The sequence below is a fragment of the Gekko japonicus genome, unplaced genomic scaffold (genome assembly GCF_001447785.1).
Source record: "Gekko japonicus isolate JY-2015 unplaced genomic scaffold, Gekko_japonicus_V1.1 scaffold1198, whole genome shotgun sequence".
NCBI classification, from domain to species: Eukaryota; Metazoa; Chordata; class Lepidosauria; order Squamata; family Gekkonidae; genus Gekko; species Gekko japonicus.
The window spans coordinates 501992-524045 of record NW_015170924.1 but is presented as its reverse complement, the minus strand read 5'-3'; the positions used below and the strand labels follow the sequence as shown (position 1 = coordinate 524045).

General features: G+C 50.2%; 1 protein-coding gene across 1 annotated transcript in view; it reads right to left on the bottom strand.

Annotated features, from left to right (window-relative positions):
• TIMM50 (translocase of inner mitochondrial membrane 50 homolog (S. cerevisiae)) overlaps nt 1-22054 on the bottom strand; it is a 58198-nt gene extending 36144 nt beyond the window's left edge. The window contains exons 1-3 of the mRNA XM_015418786.1: nt 21836-22054; nt 17410-17560; nt 11664-11695 (exon numbers count right to left, since the gene is read on the bottom strand). Coding sequence (XP_015274272.1) covers nt 11664-11695; nt 17410-17560; nt 21836-22054 — 402 coding nt within the window. The remainder of the gene's footprint in view (nt 1-11663; nt 11696-17409; nt 17561-21835) is intronic.

Genomic DNA, 22054 nt, shown 5'->3' with positions numbered 1-22054 from the left:
CCCCCCTTTGCTGAGCTCGGCGGCGGCGAGACCGGTCCTCCCCCCGCCCGCCCGGCTCCGAGGAGGCGGCGGCGGCGAGGTCAGCTACAGAGCGCACGGAACGCTCTTGCACTTTCGGGGGGATTTAAACATCCCCCCGAAATTTTTTTCTACTTTTAGCATTTTTGTGCACACGTGGGGACTGGCCCACGTGTGCACAAACCTCCCCCTCCCCCCCAAGTGCCCCCGGAGCGCTGATTTAGCGATCCGCACTCCGGGGGCAACTTGGCTATTAGATATATAGATTTTAATTTGCTTTTAATGGGTCACTGATGTATCTTAAAATCTTGGAATATTGTAAAGGTGTCCTTCTTTTTGTATGACTGGTCTAAGGACTGTAGACATAAACTGATTGATGGATTGATACCTACAAAGCCTTATACGGCCTGGGACCAACGTGCCTAAGGGACCGCCTCTTCCCACATACGCCTCGGAGAGCCTTACGCTCTGAGAGTCAACATCTTCTGGTGTTCCCTCACCTCCACCTGGTGGAACAGGCTCCCTATTGAGATCAGGGCCCTGCGGGTTCTTATCCAATCCCGCAGGGCCTGCAAGATGGGGCTGTTCCACCAGGCCTTTGGCTGAGGGCGCCCCCCCCCCCCCCCCGAGGTTGCGGTCTCCCACCTACTGATAACCGGCCACACCTAGTTACATCAATGGGCTGGGTTCCCCCTACGGCAAGCATGAGCATTGATTTTCTATGTTTTAATGTGTTTCAAATTATATTGTATTTATCAAAATGTCGTGAACCGCACTGAGCCCATTTACGGGGCAGGCGGGATTTCCATGTGAAAAATATGTAAACAAATAAGGTGCTACCGGACTCAAATCTAACTAGCCCGGTGTATGAGCTCTTGCTGCTATTCTCCAATCCTCTGTAAGGTCTAGGAACAGCCACTGCTCCATGCGGGTATGCTGGTTTCCATGTGGCTAGCCGCTCTAGGCACAATCTGTCATAGAGAGAGTGTTGACCCGCTCGTCCCGGGGCCCAGACGCATGCCGAAGTGCAATGCTATGTTTTAAAAGAATTAAAGATTCCGATAGATCTGAGTCCACGGGTCCCAGGCAGTCGCACGCCTCAAACGATAAGTTCAGTTTCGAATCTCAATAGTGCCACCCTGAGGGACCGACCTGGAAAAGCACGCAGCTTAAAAATCATGGACAAATTCTAAAGCCTGGGGGCAGGGGTGTTGCTTAGAGATGTAAAATTTCCGGAAATTTTGAAGTTCGGAAAAAAACCCAGTTTTTTTCCCGGTTTCTTCAGAAAAAATGGAAATTTTTGGAAAAATTGGAAAAAAATGCTACATAAGCACATCTTTTTTCTTTTCCAGATTGAAAGTCATTCTGTCACTTTAGGAACATAAAATATGACTATGGACATTTTTTCTTGGCATGAAATTATCACAATGAGCATATTAAAATAGAGTGTATCCAAACAATTATTACAAACAGAATACCCACCCACCTGCAAAAACAAAACGGAAACCTTTTTCTTTTCTTGTGACAATAGCACTTCCTAAAGGAAGAAATGCATCTTGTTCTTGCATTGGAGAGTTCAGTTGATAACCTAGGACTTGCTTGTCCTCAGTGCACAGAAATTAGATCAATCTGATACCATACATATTTTTTAGAAATGATCTGGAAAATATTTGAACACCTGGTCTTAAAATATTTTATTCATCATGTTAAAATAAAACGTTCCATAATCATTTCCCCCCCCGTTTCTCTTCTTTTTTCAATTTTTCCAATTTTTCAGGAAAAAACAAAAAAGGCTTCAAGAAAAAAAAAGGGGGGGGGGGAACGTTTTTTCTGAATTTTTCTGGGTTTTTTTCCAGGCCTTCACATCTCTAGTGTTGCTTGCTGCTTTCCGATCCTGTCACGGGAAACCTGGTGGTTACCGCTCTTTGCTGTTGGCGCTGAGTTCATACTAGTACCTTTGAGTGATGCTCACTTGCTGCTTGTACTTAGGATGGGTGGGCTATGAATTCTGGATCATTTCATGTGGACACGGGTGACCCAGTAGATGTGTACAGTTCTGGTCATTGCAACTACAAAAGAGATATTATAGCACTGGAAAAGGTGCAGAAAACGGCAACTGAAACGATTAAGGGGGTGGAATACCTTCCCTATGAAGAAAGATTTAAGAGGTTAGGTCTCTTTAGCTTGGAGAAACAGTGACTGAGGGTGACATGATAGAGGTTTGCAAAATTATGCATGGGATAGGGAAGGCTGAGAGTGAAGTCCTTTTCTCCCTTTCTCACAATACACGAACTCGGGAGCACTCCATGGAATTGCTGAGCAGTCGGGTTAGAACGGATAAAAGGAAGTCGTTCTTCACCCAAAGAGAACACGTGAACAGCTTCAGGAGGGAACTAGAGGAACATACGGAGGAGAGGTCCATCAATGGCTATTAGCCACAAAGCATAGGTGGAACACTCTGTCTGGGGCAGTGATGCTCTGTCTTCTTGGTGCCTGGGTGGGAGGGCTTCTGGAGTTCTGGCCCCTCTGGTGGACCTCCTGATGGCACCTGGGTTTTGGCCACTGCGTGACACAGAGTGCTGGACTGGATGAGCCACTGGCCTGATCCAACATGGCTTCTCTTACGTTCTTATGTCTGGGGCAGTGATGCTCTGTCTTCTTGGTGTTTGGGGGGCCACAGTGGGAGGGCTCTTGGAGTTCTGGCCTTGCTGAAGGTACCTGGATTTAGGCCACTGTATCACACAGAATGTTGGACTGGATGGGCCACTGACCCGATCCAACATGGCTTCTCTTATGTTATTAATATGTCACGTTAACACTTATGCTTTGCTGCAGTTCTGATTTTAGACTTCTGTTTGGTTCTACAACCCTAATTCCTATTGTGTAGTTTACTGAATGTCCCACCCGAGGACTGTATTGACTCGATGTGTAATCTGCATTGAGTCTAAGAGAGAAAGTAAAGGTAAAGGTTTCCCTCGCTCGAAAGCCGGTCGAATCCGACTCTAGGGTTGCGGTGCTCATCTCCGTTTCCAAGCTGAAGAGCCGGCACTGCCCGAAGATGTCTCCGTGGTCATGTGGCCCGCATGACTAGACCCCAAGGTGCACTGACGCTGTTACCTTCCCACCGAAGCAGCACCTATTTATCGACTTGCAATTCCTTGCTTTCGAACGGCTAGGTTGGCGGGAGCTGGGGCCAGAGATGGGAGCTCACTCCGTCACGCGGCACTCAGGCTTCGAACTGTCGAGCTACTGACCTTCCGGTCTGCAGCTCGGGCGTCTTAACCTCCGAGCCACTGCGGCCCCATCGCTCCATGTCTAGAGGTGCGCAAATGAACCCAAGATTTGGGGTGTGCGTGTGGAGGTATTGATGCCAATGCATGCTCTGTGTCTCTCTCTGACACACATACACACACACACAAACACAAGCCTTGACCAGTTGGACCTAGGACGGCTCGACAGGACAGCAAAGGAAAGGAAATCTGTAATAAAAATAAGATCAAGAAATCCCTCTCTGCCATCCACGCTTCCCAAGAGAAAGGGAATCGCAAAAGGAGTGTGGGAAAGGGGACCAGATCAAAGGCTGCTTTACAGCCACTGAGGCCATAGAGGGGAGTCCAGACAGGTCAGGCATCCCCCGCCCCCCCCCAACCGGGCTGATGCCATGAGACTCACAGGAAGCTGCGAAGTGTGCCAAGGCCTTTGGACCGGGCACATCTGCTCCGCCGTTGTCCTCGGCCTCACGCCTCTGCGCACATTCGCATGAATGCGACAGAGGGTCATTAACAAAACCAAAGGGGCTTTATTGTGGCCCAGGAAAGGCGGAAGAGAGGGAACGGGCGAGGAATACCTTTGAGGTAGAGGGGAAGGCAGCCACTTCAAAGTGTGTGTGTGTGGGAAGATTCCCCACCTTCTCCACGGCAACTCCCAATGTGAAAATCCTCAGCTCCCCCTCCCTCCCCTGGGCTGCCAGAAGTTGCCTTACCGCTCTTTCCCCAAAGGGAGGGGTTTTTTTTTTGGGGGGGTGCAAAACGACAAACGTTCAGCTTCTAGTCCAGTAATGGTTGATAATGCATTCACAGGACACCTCTTGGTAGAGAGGGGCTTTTGAAAGAATTAAGTTTGACAGCTGCACATCTGGTCTCTCAAAGGTCTACTGCCTCCAGATATGGCTCTACCTAACATGCCCCATAAACACCTTCGTGTTGTATTAGTAAAGGTAAAGGTTTCCCTTGCTCGAAAGCCAGTCGAATCCGACTCTAGGGTTGCGGTGCTCATCTCCGTTTCCAAGCTGAAGAGCCGGCACTGCCCGAAGATGTCTCCGTGGTCATGTGGCCCGCATGACTAGACCCCAAGGTGCACTGACGCTGTTACCTTCCCACCGAAGCAGCACCTATTTATCGACTTGCAATTCCTTGCTTTCGAACGGCTAGGTTGGCGGGAGCTGGGGCCAGAGATGGGAGCTCACTCCGTCACGCGGCACTCAGGCTTCGAAAACCGCCAACCTTCCGGCCTGCAGTTCAGCGTCTTAACCACTCGAGCCACCGCAGCAGATTTGATCTAGGACCCGCTTATTTCTCTTTTGGGTGGTCTACGGGATCCGTTAACACTCACCATGTTTCAAATGAACCAACTTTCTTCCTCTCACCTTTCCTCCCTGTCTAACTTTCACACCCAAACACAGCCTTGGGGAATACCATAGTAGAAATTAACTTGATCTTCCCCGCCAGCGACACCTCCTTTACACTGAAGGATCTTTTCTGGCTCCTCCGTGGCTGCTCTTCCCAGTCTCAACTTCCTTCTGAGTTCTGGGTCGCCGTCCCCCTCTTGGTGGCATGTCTGTCCTGCACAAGATCTGTCCCTCCTTTTAAAAGACAATCTTTGAAGAGTTAAAAGCGGATCTCCAAAGGAGAAGAGCTGGGTTTGAGTGCAGGAGCACCTCAGAGAGCAACAAGGTTTTCAGGACACAAGAATGGTAGATCCGCAGAGTCGGAAGGGTCCACAGAGATCATCTAGTCCAACCCCCTGCTCAATGCAGGATCAGGCTACAGTATCCCTGACAAGTGTTTTTTTCCCCAGACGCTGCTTGAAGGCTGCCAGGGAGGGGGAGCTCACCAACTCCCCGGGCAGCCGATTCCACTGTGGCACAACGTTTCCTGTCAAAAAGTTTTTCCTGGGATCCAACCAGTACCTTCCTGCCCTTAATTTAAACCCATTCTTGCGAGCCCTGGTCTCTGCTGCCCACAGGAACAGCTCCCTGCCCTCCTCTAAAGGACGGCCCTTCAAATACTTCAAGAGAGCCTTCATGTCTCTTCTCCACCTCCTCTTCTCCAGACTGAACCTTCCCAAGTCCCTCAGCCTTTCCTCGCAGGGCTTCTTGGTCTCCAGGCCCCCCCCCCCCGATCACCCTCCGTGCTCTGCTCTGAACCCGCTCCGTTCTGCCCACATCCTTTTTGAAATGAGGCCTCCAGAACTGCAAACAAGACTCCAGGTGCAGCCTGACCAATGCAGTGTACAGCGGGACTAGGACATCTTATGACTTGGATGTTCTGCCTCTGTTGACTCACCCCAAGATGTGAATTGGAACATGTAAGCCGCTCAGAGCCCTTAGGGGCTGAGCGGGATACAAACTGAAATATAAATAAAATAAATAAATAAAGATCGCATTAGCCTTTTTTGTCGCCGCATCACACGGGCTGCTCATATTTAACTTTCGGCCCACCCTTACCCCAGGATCTTTGTTCAATGCACTCACTGCTACTCCGAAGTGTATCCCCCCCATCCGGTATGCATGATCCTCATTTCTGTTACCCAGATGTAGGATTCGGCGCTCATCCCCGTTAAACTGCATCTTGTTCACCTCCGCCCACTTCTCCAGCGTGTTCAGATCTCGTTGGATGTTATCTCTGTCTTCCGGATTGTTCGCTGCTCCTCCCAATTTAGCGTCGTCTGCACATTTAACGAGTGGCTCCTCCACACCCTCGTCCAGATCGTTTATAAAAATACTGAAAAATACCAGGCCTGGGACCAGTGTTCCCTCTAAGCTGAGTTAGTGTGAGCTAGCTCACCGTTTTTTTGCCTCCGGCTCACACACTATTGTCTAAGCTCAGGAAGGAGGGCTCCAGAGCAAACTGATTTACGCAGTAGCCAAATCACCGGCTCACAACTTTTCATGCCAGTAGCTCACAAAGTAGAATTTCTGCTCACAGGACTCCACAGCTTAGAGGGAACATTGCCTGGGACCAAGCCCTGTGGCACCCCACTGGACACCTCCCTCCATTCAGATGACATGCTGTTGACGGCTACTCTCTGAGTGCGGTTCTCCAACCAGGTCCCTGTCCACCTAACCATCCCAGAGTCCAGTCCACAGTCCTTTAGTTTACCCTTCAGAACATCATGGGGAAACCTGTCAAAGGCTTTACGGAGATCCAGGTAAACAACATCAACAGCATTCCCTTGATCCAGTAAACCAGTCACTTGATCGAAGAAGGAAATGAGGTCAGTCTGGCAGGACCGGCTGTCGCTTGCAAGACTCAAAGCTCGCTTCATCAGATATGTTTTGACTCTCGAAAGCGTGTGCCCCGAAAACCTTGTTGGTCCCTCAAGTTGTTCCTGAACTCGACTCTAGCTTTTCGGTTGCAGATCAACATGTTTATCCTCTGAACCGATCTTCAAAGCACGATTCGGGTGTGTCGCTGTGTTGGTCAGTTTGGTGTCATGGTTAAGTGCGCGGACTCTAATCTGGAAGAACCGGGTTTGATTCCCCCACTCCTCCACTTGCACCTGGCTGGATGACCTTGGGCAAGCCGTAGTTCTGATAAGAGCTGTCCTTGAAAAAAGAGCAGTTTCTGTCAAGAGCTCTCTCAGCCCCACCTACCTCACAGGGTGTCTGTTGTGGGGAGGGGAAGGGAAAGGAGTTTGTAAGCCGCTCTGAGACACCTTTGGGTAGTGAAGGGCCATGGGGTATAAATCCAATCTCTTCTTATTCTTTTTAGTCTGAAGCAGCAGAACTAAGTCTGAGTCCAGTGGCACCTTTAAGACCAACAGAGTTTAATTCTGGGTAGAAGCCTCCGTCACTTCTTCAGAAACACACAAAAGCTTATACTTTGAATAAAACTTTGTCGGTTTCAAAGGTGCCACTGGGCTCAAAGATAACCGAACAAAGCAGCCTGACTGAGCATCGTTAGGATGCTTTGAGCAAATACAGCGGGACACTTCCCTGTTAAGGGGAGAAAAGAGACCACACGCTCAAACCAAAGGCTCGCATTCCGAGGCTGGCTTTCTTATGGCACACCCTTCTGTGAAAGCGACCAATTGTGTCGGGAGGGCCTCGTTAACACAAAGGGACTTGTCAGCCCAAAAGGGATCAGAAGCCGATTGGCATGTGCCACCAATGAGCCGACCCGCTGCCCACAAAGGTGAGAAGCAATTCACAGGGGCATGAAAAGGGCGGTTGAGCAATAACCGGAGAGGGAAGGGGCGGGAGAAAGTAGGGCCATTCACCTGATGCAAAGCTGGAGGCCGCATGCCTAGGAACAGGGCAAGACGACTTCTTCACCTCCCAAGACAATTTAAGTGCTGTTTGTGGCATGGTGAGGAATGGCAGCTCGGCCTTGCAACATCAAAAGCTGCCCACTAATAGGGAGGGAAGCCAGGAAGTCAGGGGACACTTCGAAACAAAGGAAAGAAAGGGGGGGAGGGAAGGAAGGGAGGGGTCTTATCCCTGCTCCAAACACCTTGAGGCTACCGAAGCAATTCACACCTCAAGAGCACCCAAAGGCTTCTGCTGCATATCAAAAAAAAAAAAAGAGAGGAGGAAAAAAAGACAGCAAAATAGGTCCGCACAGAAGGGCACAGGTGAAAAAAAGAAAAGAGGAAAAAGGATTTTTCACACGGGTAACGCAGGAAGCACTTCTCTGGGAACCGAAGGGTACAGTCTAAGGATGCCAGCCTCCAGGTGGGACCCGAAGATCCCCTGAATCACAGCTCATCCCCAGAGATCCTTCCACCTGGAGGAAATGGATGCTTTGGAGGGTGGACGGTATGGCACTGAGGTCCCTGTCCTCCCCGGTTCCATCCCCGAACCTCCCCCACGATTCCTGCAACTCTCCTCTGATTCGCTTTTATCTCAGACTCCCCAAGGTAAAGGTAAAGGTTTCCCTTGCTCGAAAGCCAGTCGAACCCGACTCTAGGGTTGCGGTGCTCAACTCCGTTTCCAAGCCGAAGAGCCAGCGCTGTCCGGAGACATTTCCGTGGCCATGTGGACGGCGTGACTAGACACCGAGGCACACGGAACGCCGTTACCTTCCCACCGAAGCGGTCCCTATTCACCTACTTGCAATTTCTTGCTTTCGAACGGCTAGGTTGGCAGGAGCTGGGTCAAACAAGAAATATATACACTGCAAAAACCTTATTTAAAAGTTAAAGTGTTCTATATGTTCCATCTTATAAAGTGCATTATTATTCATAATATTCTAAAACAGGTATATATATTCCTTACATGCAACAGCAACAATAATAATCAGTTTGTACAATCTAATAGCTACCAGTCAGTTTACATCCTTTTAACATAATCAACCCCAACGGGAGTTTCTAGAATTGTACACCCGCTTCTCCTTGCTTGAAAGTCTTCTAAAGGGGGAAATTTCCTTCTGTGGTTACATTGACGTTTAAATTGATGTATGTTGCTGGTCCTACAAAAGGCCCATTAAGCAGCTGACAAACATAGACAGAGCTCTCCTGTCTTTCTCAAGGCTGCCTCGAGCTGGGGGCCAGAGACGAGAGCTCACTCCGTCATGCGGCACTCAGGTCTCAAACTGCTGAACTACCGACCTTCCGGTTTGCAGTTCAGCGTCTTAACCACTTGAGCCACCACGGACTCCCCAAAGGAGCCCCTAAATAACCCACAAATGGGCTGCCAAGGCGAAGGCGGTCACCCTCACCTAAAGGGAGACCGTGTGGAGCCTTGTTGGGTGTTACAAGTCAAAACACTTCAGTAATTACAGGGTTAATGATGTTTGTTAAGTCACATGTTTGTTTGTAACCAATCTGTTTAGACAATAGAATGCCCGGGAACTTTGGAGCTCATTTGCTAGTCTGATTGGAAACTAATGTGTCAAGTATTTAGCATATTGGCTTCTCCTCCCGTTCTTTGTTCTGACTAGAGAAGGAGACGCCATTCGGCTCTTCCCGTTTTACCTTTTAGCTGTAAGGATGTAGACATATTAGCTCTTTGTTATTTTCATATCCTGTGTACCTTTTTCCCATGTTAGCTTTATAGTAAACTTTTATATTTTAAAACATACCATGGACTCAGTCTCTTAATACTCTGCTGACTTACTTAAAAGAATCCCAACAAGCCTGGACTCTCAAAAGCCAGAAACTCCAGTTGGTCTCTAAAGGTCTACCGGACACGACTTGAAGTCCCACTGATATTTATTTATTTATTCATTCATTTAATTTATACCCCGCCCTCCCTGCCGAGGCAGGTCCGGGGCGGCTCACGTATAACATAAAACAATTAAAACAGAATGAGATAATAGGCAGCTCTGTCAAAGGGGGACGGCTTACAAAGCCAAGCGGAGGAATAAAAAACTCACAGGAGATGGAAACGCAGAGGCTGTCCCCCCCCCCCCAAAGGACAGGGAGGAGCTGCCGGCAGTGGGTACGCCCATTCACACATCCGTGGCAACACGTGCCTGTCCTGATGAGGACCGAGTGACCCCCGTGGGAACCCTGCTCCAAACCTTTCTCACGGCCCCCTTGCTCTTCTTAGTCACGGGAATTGGCCACCTGAGTCTTTCTTTTTCTTTTTTAATGGCAAAATAGGGATTTGGAAAACCCTGAACCGTGGCCAGGCTGGTTTTGCCTGCGCACCAACGCTCCCTCTAAGCCGTGGAGTCTTGTGAGCAAGAATCCTGCTTGGTGAGCTCCTGGCGTTAAAGTTGTGAGTGAGCGATTTGGCTTCTGTGTACGTTAGTCTGCTCTGCCGCTCTCCGTCCTGAGCTGAGGCAGGAATCTGTGAGCTGGAGGCTAAAAATCTGTGAGCCGTCTCACACTAACTCGGCTTAGAGGGGACGTTGATCAGCACCACTCAAAAAACTAAATGGGCAGCCCTTTTGAAGCATGGGTGGAAGGGAGAAACCGAGGACAGATCTGACAAAGGAAATGCTTGTATCTGGTCGCTTATGTTTTACATAGCAGAGGCAGGCGAAAACACATATTTCCCCCAGTTTAGAAGAATCCCTCAATCAATGCTCCCTCTAAGCCGTGGAATCTTGTGAACAAAAATTCTACTTGTCGAGCTCCTGGCATTACAGTTGTGAGCGAATGATTGGGCTACTGCATAAATTAGTGTGCTCTGGAGGTAAGCTTTTTTAAAGTCCTTTTTGGACTGTTTTGGATTGCTAACTATGGGGGGGGGGACGCATGCACAGATCTGCCCTCACAGAGGAGGGAGAGCTTGTACCTGAAGGCAGGCCGGGGATGGGGGGCTCTGCAACTTTCCTGGCTGCTTCTTGCTCCTCGTGGCCCGACTGAGGGCTGCTGGGAGCAGGGGGCGGGGCTTGTTGTATGTGCCCTCCCCCTGGGCTCCTTACTGCCGGAACTCTGCTCCTGTGCGCTCCCGCAGGAAATGACCCCTGGTTATTACTACCAGTTATATTGTTGTTACTCTTCAGCAATTGTTTTATTATTCTGCTATATTCTTAGCTCCCGTTCACACTCGCTGATTTGGTCCGGGAGCGGGACAGTTCGGGGCCGGATCAAACCGGCGCAATCACACCACAACATCTGGGAAGCGTCCGGCTTCCGTACCCGAACTGTCCCTTTCCCGGGATAAGCCGGCACAAACTGAACCACCTACTTTGGTGGTTCAAATGGACGCGCCACGGCAAACCGGGCGTTTGATCGCCGGCGCGTCCTCGCGCCGGCACAACCCCGGGCCAGAGCCGAACTGCGCATGCTCTGACATGCGCAGTTCGGCCGGCTAGGCGTCCGAACTGGGTTTTCTCCCCGGCGTTTGATCGCGCCGGGGAGAAAAGGCGGCGCGGCCGGGGGATCCGTGGGATCCCGCCGCGCCGTGTCAACGTTGGCGCGGCTTTTAAAAGCCGTGCCTTAAAGAGGCTTTCCCCCTGCCGTGTGGCAGGGGCCTTAGCATCCCTTCGCACAGGTTCTTTTTTCTGGCCTTAGCTGCTTTGGGCTCCCAGTAGAAAGGAACGGCATGGTAAAAGCAAACGGAAAAAATTAATCTACCTCACAGCACTGCTGACAGAATACAAAAACTGTGGCGTTCTCGGTATGATGTTAAATGCTCAGAAGTGCCAAGATGCCTTACAGCCATCGTTCACAGAGAACGCATACCAACTATGCTTGCCCAACACAAAGGGAACACAGCCGTCAGCCCAATCCCAAAAATATTCTGCATTTTGGGTTTTTTCCTTTCCTACTCGGGACTTTGTCAACGAACAAACGTGAACAGCCTTCCGGACTCAACCTTCACCGCGTCTTAAAAGAAGTGAGGGGAAACGGAACACAGCACTCAACTCTCGAGAGCAGGGCGCATTCAAGCCGACAGTGACCCCTGGTGGCACCTCTCCACAGCACGCTTCGAATTAAAAAAAAAAAAGCTCTGAAAACAAATGGCTTACCTTAACGCCATGTTCGTCCACTGAATTACTACCTGCCACAAGGAAAGAGAGAGAGAGAACACTCTGTAGCATCCAACAATAAAGAAGATTCTAAAAGTTACACAGCCGTTAGTAAAGGTAAAGGTTCCCTTGCTCGAAAGCCAGTCGAGGCCGACTCTAGGGTTGCGGTGCTCATCTCCGTTTCAAAGCCGAAGAGTCAGCGCTGTCCGAAGACGTTTCCGTGGTCATGTGGCCGGCATGACTAAACACCAAGGCGCACGGAACGCTGTGACCTTCCCACCGAAGTGGTACCTATTTATCTACTTGCGATTTCTTGCTTTTGAACTGCTAGGCTGGCAAGAGCTGGAACTAGAGACGGGAGCTCACTCCATCATGCGGCACCCGGGTCTCGAACTGCTGAACTACTGACCTTCCACAGCCTGCAGTTCAGCGTCTTAACCACTTGAGCCACCGCAGCTCCACACAAGCCTATTTATAAGGTTCACTTATTTCACCACTGCTTGGCTCTTGTAGTCCTTTATTATATATCCAGGGCAATACTGATCGCCACTCGGGGGGTCAGGAAGACATTTCCCTCTGGGCCAGATTGGCCAGGGATCCTGGAGTTTTTTGCCTTCCTTTGGGCATAAGAGCAGGGGTCACTGCGGGAATGGGGAGGGGAATAACTCTGAATTTCCTGCACTGTGCTGGGGGGGGGGGGGGGGGGGGGGAAGTAGATGACCTTTGGGATCCCTTCCAACGCTATGTCTCTATGAGGCAGAAGCACATAGAATTCCACTAAGACCAAGAGTACGCTAAGACAGCTCTTAGTGTTTCAGTTTCACGAGGGCAGATAAGTTCTCAGACACTACAGTTCTCCTTTTTTGCATACTCTACACTGGCAGAAAGAAGAAGGTATCCTGGCCCTCCACTTAGAAGAAGAGGAGATTGGATTTATACTCTGCCCTTCACTCAAAGTCTCAGAGCGGCTTACAAAACTCCTTTCCCTTCTCCTCCCCACAGCAGACACCCTGTGAGGTGGGTGGGGCTGAGAGAGCTCTGAGGAGGAGGAGGAGAAAAGGAGGAGGAGGAGATTGGATTTATACCTCCCCGCCCTTCACTCAGAGTCTCAGAGCGGTTTACAATCTCCTTTCCCTTCCCCTCCCCACCACAGACACCTTGTGAGGGAGGTGGGGCTGAGTGTGGAGGAGGAGAAGAAGAGGAGGAGGAGATTGGATTTATACCCCCCACCCTTCTCAGGGCGGCTTACGAACTCCTTTCCCTTCCCCTCCCCACAACAGACACCCTGAGAGGGAGGCGGAGCTGAGAGAGCTCTGACAGAAACTGCTCTTTTTCAAGGGCAGCTCTGACAGAACTGTGGCTTGCCCAAGGTCATCCAGCAGGTGCAAGTGGAGGAGTGGGGGAATCAAACCCGGACCTCCCAGATTGGTGTCCGCGCACTTAACCACAGCACCAAACTGGCTCTCACACCAAACTGGCTCTCGCTTACCAGCTAGGGGAGAGATACTGTCTCCAAATGTGGATTAAACTTCCGGAAACAGAAGAGAAATTCCACAGAGAGCCCTTGACTGACACAGCGCACCCACAGCCAAAGGCTCGAGGGCAGAGAACCTGCTTTGCATGCAGAAGGCCCCAGGTTCGGCCCCTGGAGTCTCTGGCTAAAGGAACCAGGCGGCAGATGTTAGGAAAGAGCCTTCTCTGGCAGAGGCCCTGGAGAGCTGCTGCCGGTCGACAAGGCTGACCTAGATCAGGGGCATCGGACTCATTTGTTACAAGGGCCGCATCTGACATAAATGAGACCTTCTTGGGCCAGGCCGTGTGTGTCATAAAATGTGACGCCAGGTAGCGGAGAGATAAACTTTAGAAAGGACCCAAACACAAAGGTGTGGTTTGTTTTTTTTAAAACTTAAAATAAAAACACGCTTAAAACATCAGCACTCTTGCAATAATTTTGCTTACTGAACAGTGTCTGATGACTGACACCTCTTGCTCTGAATTATCGCATCGGAATGTCTGTGCTGTTGCAATCCTGAGCGTGCTGTTCAGGGGTGTATCTGTAAGCGGCAAACCTACGATGACGCAGCAGCGGCAGAAGAACTGGAGGAAGAAGCAGGAGACGGCCAGTTCCACTGCGGGCCTCATAGGAGCCCTCCGGGGGGGCTAATCCGGCCCCCGGGCCGCATGTTTGACACTCCTGAGCTAGATGGTCTCTGCCTCTCAGGCAGCTTCATATGTTCCTAATGGAAGGGCAGCGTTCACATGCCTTCCATAGTATGATGGGCACCAGTGTTCCCTCTAAACTGAGTTCGTGTGAGCTAGCTCACAGTTCTGTTGCCTCCTGCTCACAGATTTTTGTCTTAGCTCAGGGAGGAGGGCTCCAGAGCAAACTAATGTATGCAGTAGCCAAACCGCTCGCTCACAACTTTAATGCCAGGAGCGCACAAAGTACAATTTTTGGCTCACAAGACTCCACAGCTTAGAGGGAGCGTTGCTCCCCATCCCCAAGGATGGGATGCCAGCCTCCAGGCGGGACCTGGGGATCCCCTGGAATTACAGCTCATCTCCAGACTGCAGAGATCAGTTCCCCCGGAGAAAATGGATGCTTTGCAGGGTGGACTCCGTGGCCTTGTACCCCACTGAGGACCCTGTCTACCCTTGGCTCCATCCCGAAATCTCCAGGCGTTTCCCAGCCTGGATATGGCAACCTGACCCCTCACCTCCCACCGGTGGCTGGGGGGGGATGACCCAGCGACCCGAATTGGAACCTGAGAGGGAAGGCAGGAAGGGTTGCCTCAGTGCTTAGTTCTCGTGGCCCCTTTCTTACACGCCCAGGGAAATGCCGATCGCCACTTTGGGGTCAGGAAGCCATTTTTCTCAAGGCCAGTTTGGCTGGAGATCCTGGAGGTTTTTTGCGATCTTCTGGGCATGGAACAGGGGTCACAGGCAGTGTTCCCTCTAAGCTGAGTTAGTGTGAGCTAGCTCACAGTTTTGTAGCCTCCGGCTCACAGATTTTTGCCTTAGCTCAGGAAGGGATGGCTCCAGAGCAAACTAACTGATGCAGTAGCCAAATTGCTTGCTCACAACTTTAATGCCAGTAGCTCACAAAGTGGAATTTTTGCTCACAAGACTCCACAGCTTAGAGGGAACACTGCACAGCCACAAAATGGCTCCTGCCGGAATCAGAACACCTTCAGCTAGAAGAGGAAGAGATTGGATTTATACCCCGCCCTTCACTACCCAAGGGAGTCTCAGAGCGGCTTACAATCTCCTTTCCCTTCCTCTCCCCACAACAGACACCCTGTGAGGTAGGTGGGGCTGAGAGAGCTCTCTTGAGGACTGCTCTTGAGAAGAAGAGGAGAAGAGATTGGATTTATACCCCGCCCTTCACTACCCAAGGGAGTCTCAGAGCGGCTTACCATCTCCTTTCTCTTCCCCTCCCCACAACAGGCACCCTTGCGAGGTAGGCGGGGCTGAGAGAGCTCTGACAGTAACGGCTCTTTTTCAAGGACAGCTCTTGACAGAACTATGGCTTGCCCAAGGTCATCCAGCAGGTGCAAGTGGCGGAGTGGGGGGAATCAAACCTGGATCTCCCAGATTAGAGTCTGCGCACTTAACCACTACACCAAACTGGCTACATAGTACTAACAAAAGCCTACAGTGCCAGAGAACCAAAAACAACGAGTAACATAGATATAGTAACCCTAACTGAAACTTCATAGTGATACATAGGTAAAGGTAAAGGTTCCCTTGCTCGAAAGCCAGTCAAGTCCAACTCTAGGGTTGCGGTGCTCATCTCCGTTTCAAAGCCGAAGAGCCAGCGCTGTCCGAAGACGTTTCCGTGGTCATGTGTCCGGCATGACTAAACACCAAGGCGCACGGAACGCTGTGACCTTCCCACCAAAGTGGTACCGATTGATCTACTTGCAATTTCTTGCTTTCGAACTGCTAGGTTGGCAGGAGCTGGAACTAGAGACGGGAGCTCACTCCGTCTTGCGGCACCCGGGTCTCGAACTGCTGAACTACTGACCTTCCACAGCCTGCAGTTCAGCGTCTTAACCACTTGAGCCACCGCAGCTCCTAAGTGATACATAGAGGGCCTTAAAAGTACAACAAAGTCTGATAACAGCGGTTGTTTGGGATAAAACCCCCTTCAACTAAATAACTGACCACTGGGAACCAAACCTTTTGAAATGTTTGCTGACGGGATTCCGTGGTTATTGCAGCGGTTGGTGAGGAGATTCTCCCTAGGAGGAAGTGCTCCCAGAGTTTATTTTGCCAGTCTGCCAGAGATAGAGCTGCTATGTCCTTCCACGTTTGATTCTAGCTATGGCGATTAAAGTAGTGATTGTTGTTTTTGTTGCATTTCCCATAGAGTCAGACTAGATATTTGAACACTTTCCCTATGAGGAAAGGTTAAGGCGCTTAGGGCTCTTTAGCTTGGAGAAACGACGGCTGAGGGGTGACATGATCGAGGTTTATAAGATTATGCATGGGATAGAGCAGGTAGAGAAAGAGGTACTTTGCTCCCTTTCTCACAATACAAGAACTCGTGGGCACTCCATGAAACTGCAGAGCGGTCGGGTTAGAACGGATAAAAGGAAGTACTTCGTCACCCAAAGAGTGATGAACACATGGAATTCACTGCCACAGGAAGTGGTGGTGGCTACAAGCACGGACGGCTTCAAGGGGGAATTAGATAAGCATATGGAGCAGAGGTCCATCAGTGGCTATTAGCCACAAGGTATAGATAGGAACTCACAGGCTGGGGCAAGTGATGCTCTGTCTTCTTGGTGCTTGGGGGGGTCAACAGTGGGAGGGCTTCTAATGTCCTGGCCCCACTGGTGGACCTCCTAATGGCACTGGTATTTCTGGCCACTGTGTGATACAGAGTGTTGGACTGGATGGGCCACTGGCCTGATCCAACATTGTCTTCTCTTATGTTCTTATATGATGCATGCATGGTTTCAAGGGGGAACTAGATAAACATATGGAGCAGAGGTCCGTCAGTGGCTATTAGCCACAAGGTATAGATAGGAACTCACAGGCTGGGGCAAGTGATGCTCTGTCTTCTTGGTGCTGGGGGGGGGGGGTCAACAGTGGGAGGGCTTCCAGTGTCCTGGCCCCACTGCTGGACCTCCTGATGGCCCCTGGTATTTTTGGCCACTGTGTGACAGACAGATGGGCCATTGGCCTGATCCAACATGGGCTTCTCTTATATTCTTATGTCTGGGGCATATGATGCTCTGTATTCTTGGCCCTTGGAGGGAGCAACAGTGGGAGGGCTTCCAGTGTCCTGGCCCCACTGCTGGACCTCCTGATGGCCCCTGATATTTATGGCCACTGTGTGACACAGAGTGTTGGACTGGATGGGCCATTGGCTTGATCCAACACTGGCGTCTCTTATGTTCTTATGTAGGTTTCAAACGAGAGGGCGTCCGGGAGATCAGGTAAGCTGACATCAGGTATGATTTTAATTTGTGCAACAATTTGGCTGCAGAATCGTTGTATCTTTGGGCACTGCCACCAGCCATGCAAAAAGTCACCTTCGTGGCCACAGCTCTTCCAGAAGTATTTGCTACTTTCAGGTTTTATTCTATGCTCTGCTTTGAATGTTCATGGAACCTCGGCCCGATGATAAACATGGGGTCCTCGGCCACCACAGACACGATTTTGGCAAGGAGCACCCAGCGAGCATGGACGCAGCCACCGCGTTTGGCAGGAGCGATGCGGACGGCGGCAAACTTACCAAAGATGTAGATGATGGCTACTCCGCTGCTGGCGCCCATCAGCCCCGCTATCCTGAGCACGACTTTCTTTGCATAGGCCGTGTTTTCCTTCTGCTTCTTCTCTTGCTGCTCATCAGAGCCGGCGCTTTTCCCATCTCCACCTTCTGCTGCCTGCAAGGGAAAGGAATCCAGAGGAATAACACACAGTCCCAAAACGATCAGGTACGAAAACAACATATACAGACATGTGCTAGATGCCCACAGAACAATGCAACAACAAATGAGACTGTATTAAAGCCATAACATATTTAGTGACTGGTAAGCAACATATTCCATCGCAGGGGGAAAAACCACAAAGATCGATAGCAATTCACATAGCAGTCTGCTCACGTCTGTCTCAGTCTATATTCCTCAAACAGTCTTGTGTCCTTATTCAGATTCACAAAAGAAGAAGGAGAAAAAGAAGAAGAGGAGGAGGAGGAGGAGATTGGATTTATACCCCGCCCTTCACTTGGAGTCTCAGAGCGGCTTACAAACTCCTTTCCCTTCCCCTCCCCACAACAGACACCCTGTGAGGTGGGTGGGGCTGAGAGAGCTCTTGACAGAAACTGCTCTTTTTCAAGGACAGCTGTGCCAGAGCTTGTGACTGACCCAAGGTCACACCAGCAGCTGCACATGGAGGAGTGGGGAATCAAACCCGGTTCTCCCAGATTAGAGTCCGCACCAAGTTCTGCTCCAAGTTCAGTAAGTCTGTGTTTCTCTTTCAGTCAACACATATTCCGGATATCTAAGTGTTTCAGACCTTTGGTCTTTCCTTGGGAAAAAATCCTATATAGGAACCTTACATTCACTCTTATACTCAAGTAGAAGAAGAAGAAGAAGAAGAGATTGGATTTATACCCCGCCCTTCACTACCCGAAGGAGTCTCAGAGCGGCTTACACACTCCTTTCCCTTCCCCTCCCTACAACAGACACCCTGCGAGGTAGGTGGGGCTGAGAGAGCTCTGACAGAGACTGCTCTTTTTCAAGACAGCTCTTATCAGAACTACGGCTTGCCTAAGGTCATCCAGCAGGTGCAAGTAGAGGAGTGTGGAATTATACCCAGTTCTCCCAGATTTGAGTCCACACACTTAACTACTACACCAAACTGGCTCCTCTTACCATAGTTAGCAGATATGACCATATTCTGACAATCACAATAACCACAGTTAGCATAAACCAGCTATGGTTTCACACCAAATCTGAATTGAGACAGAGAATGGGCTTAACCAATACAAGAGCTATACAATATGCTCCACCAGGGCCCTCCTTTCACAGACACCCCACCTGTTTTCTACAATGCAAGTATAACAAAGCTGCAAAACCAAAGTTCAGCTTCAACTTGTTCATTTAGTGCAAAGGTCTAACTTAGCTGTTCCTTTTTTGCACCTTGTATTAAGAGCCCCTGCTAAAATTATTATTGTTACCTAGGTACTATTTTGTCTACAAATCCTACACTTGGCTTACTACAATCCGAAAGTGGCCAGTTTCTTAACTGGTCCAGGTGGCAGCATGCATGAGTTTAACACACACCCCGGTACACTTTCCAGAAACTTGTGTGACTGTAGCTTGAGACACAGCAAAAGGCTGCTGGATGAAAACCCGATAATAAGAACATAAGAGCATCAGAGAAGCCAATGCTGGATCAGGCCAATGGCCCATCTAGTCCAACACTCTGTCACACAGTGGCCAAAAATACCAGGTGCCCTCAAGAGGTCCAGCAGTGGGGCCAGGACACTAGAAGCCCTCCCACTGCTGCCCCCTCTCCAAGCACCAAGAATACAGTGCATCACTCACCCCAGCCTGAGAGTTCCTATCTATACCTTGTGGCTAATAGCCAATGATGGACCACTGCTCCATATGTTTATCCAGTTCCCTCTTGAAGCTGGTCCATGCTTGTATCCACCACCACCTCCTTTGGCAGTGAATTCACTCTTTGGGTGAAGTACTTCCTTTTATCTGTTCTAACCCGACCGCTCAGCAACTTCATGGAGTGCCCACGGGTTCTTGTCTTGTGAGAAAAGTACTTCTTTCTCTACCTGCTCTATCCCAGGCATAATCTTATAGACCTCGATCATGTCACCCCTCAGCCATCGTTTCTCCAAGCTAAAGAGCCCCCAGCGCTTTAACCTTTCTTCACAGGGAAAGTGTTCCAACCCTTTGATCATTCTAGTTGCCCTTTTCTGTACTTTCTCCAATGCTATAATATCCTTTTTGAGGTGTGGTGACCAGAACTGTACACAGTACTCCAAATGAGGACGTACCATCGATTTATACAGGGGCATTATGATACTGGCTGATTTGTTTTCAATTCCCTTCCTAATAATTCCCGGCATAGCATTGGCCTTTTTTATTGCAGTCACACACTGTCTTGACATTTTCATTTAGTTATCTACTATGACTCCAAGATCTCTCTCTTGGTCAGTCTCTAACAGTTTGGACCCCATCGACGTGTATTTATTGTTAGGATTTTTGGCTTCAATGTGCATCACTTTGCACTTGGCCACACTGAACCCCATTTGCCACGTTGACGCCCACTTGCCCATCCTTGACAGATCCCTTTGGAGTGCCTCACAATCCTCCCTAGTTGTCACCACCCTGAACAACTTTGTGTCATCTGCAAATTTAGCCACTTCACTGCTTACTCCCAACTCCAAATCATTAATGAACAAGTTAAAAGGCATCGGACCGAGTACTGATCCCTGCGGTGCCCCACTGCTTACCACCCTCCACTGAGAAAATTGCCCGTTTATACTCACTCTCTGGTTCCTATTAATAATTACTTTGGCGGTGGTGGAAGGGACCCTTAATTCACAGCTGCCTTATGGCAACCTAGTGGGGTTTTCAAGGCAAGAGACGTTCAGAGGCGGCTCGCCATTGCCTGCCTCTGCGGAACAACCGCCGTCTTCTTTGGAGACCTCCCATCCGAATACCAGCCAGGGCTGAACCTGCTTAACTTCCGAGATTTGACGAGATCAGGACAGCCTGGGATAGTGGTTCGAGCACCTTTCTCAAGGCGGATTGCAAACGAGAGCAGCAGAACTATGCAGGGGATCCGTAAGCCCACCGCAAAATGCGATAACCTTTGAATGATAATATCTGGACATTTGAATGATAGTATCTGAGCCTAACAGCAGAGATTCCTAGTAAAGCGAAGCCATTCGGTCAATCAGCAAGTGGGGTACAAAATACGGTGACAACTGAACCTCACAGCAGTGATTCCCGGCATTACCCTATTATGTATTTTATGCATCATTCAATATGCTGTGTTGATACGTCTACTTCGTTTCAGATTTTTAAGTTGGTTTTAATTTCTGCAATCCTAATCCTATTACACCCTGACCTGCACAGCTAACCCAATCTTGTCAGATCTCAGAACCTAACCAGGGTCAGTCCTGGTCAGTATTTGGATGGGAGACCACCAAGGAAGCCCAGGGTCGCTATGCAGAAGCAGGCAACAGCAAACCACTTCTGAATGTCTCTTGCCTTAAAAGCCCTAAAGGGGGGCCATAAGTCTACCACCAGTCCTATTACACTGTTTATTGGATGTCCTGTCCTGTTGATTGTACTGATTTCCACTGTTGTAACCCCCCCCTTGAGTCTCTGTGAGAATAGCAGACTATATATAAAATAAAACACCATCATACAGTGAAAAACAGAAAGGGGGGGGAGGAAGTCACATTCTCCCTTTCAGACCTGCATTCAAATCCTCCCTGTGCTATGAAGGTGGCCTTTGAGCCAATCACTTTCAGCCTGACCTACCTTGCAGGGCTGCTGTAAGGTAATAACAATAGCACCACCACTGTAAAGGAAAGACAGGATAAAAAAACAGACCACCACTCCCACACACAGACCAGAGTTCAATGTGCCATGAAGGTGGCCTTTTGGACTTGTCACTTTCAGCCTGACCTACCTCGCAGGGCTGCTGTAAGGCAGTAACAATTGCACCAGCACTTTAAAGGAAAAGCAGGGCAAGAGCATGACTGAGAGCTTCCCTCTACCCCAATAAAGAGGACACCCCCCCCACACACACACAGACGTGAGTTCAAATCCTCTCTGTGCCATAAGGGTGGCCTTTTGGACCCGTCACTTTCAGCCTGACCTACCTCGCAGGGCTGCTGTAAGACAATGAACAACTGCACCACCACTTTAAAGGAAAGCAGGACAAGAGAAGGATTGGCAGCTCCACTCTGCCCTAATAGAACCACCCCCTTTTGGACCAGTCACTTCCAGCCTGGCCTACCTGGCAGGGCTGTTGTAAGGCGCTAAGGACTGCCCCAGCACCACCGCTGAGCTCCTTAGAGGGAAGGCAGGACAAGCGCGTGATGGACAGCCCCCTGCCCCAATAGGGAGACACCACCACCCCTCCTTGGGGGCGTGGCTATGGTCCCCCCTCCTCCGCCTCACCTGCTTCTGCTTGACGGCGTCCCGCAGGACGGCCTCCGTCAGCCCCGCCCCGACCACCTGAGGGGGAGCCCCCGTGCTCAACAGCCGCCTCGACGCCGGCCAGGCGCCCCGCCGCCGCCACCGCCGGCAGCAGCAGTTCGCGACGGCGGCCGCGACGCCTCCCCGCAGCGCCGCCATTGACAAGGCGCGGACGCCCCCCACAGCCACCGCCGCCGCCAT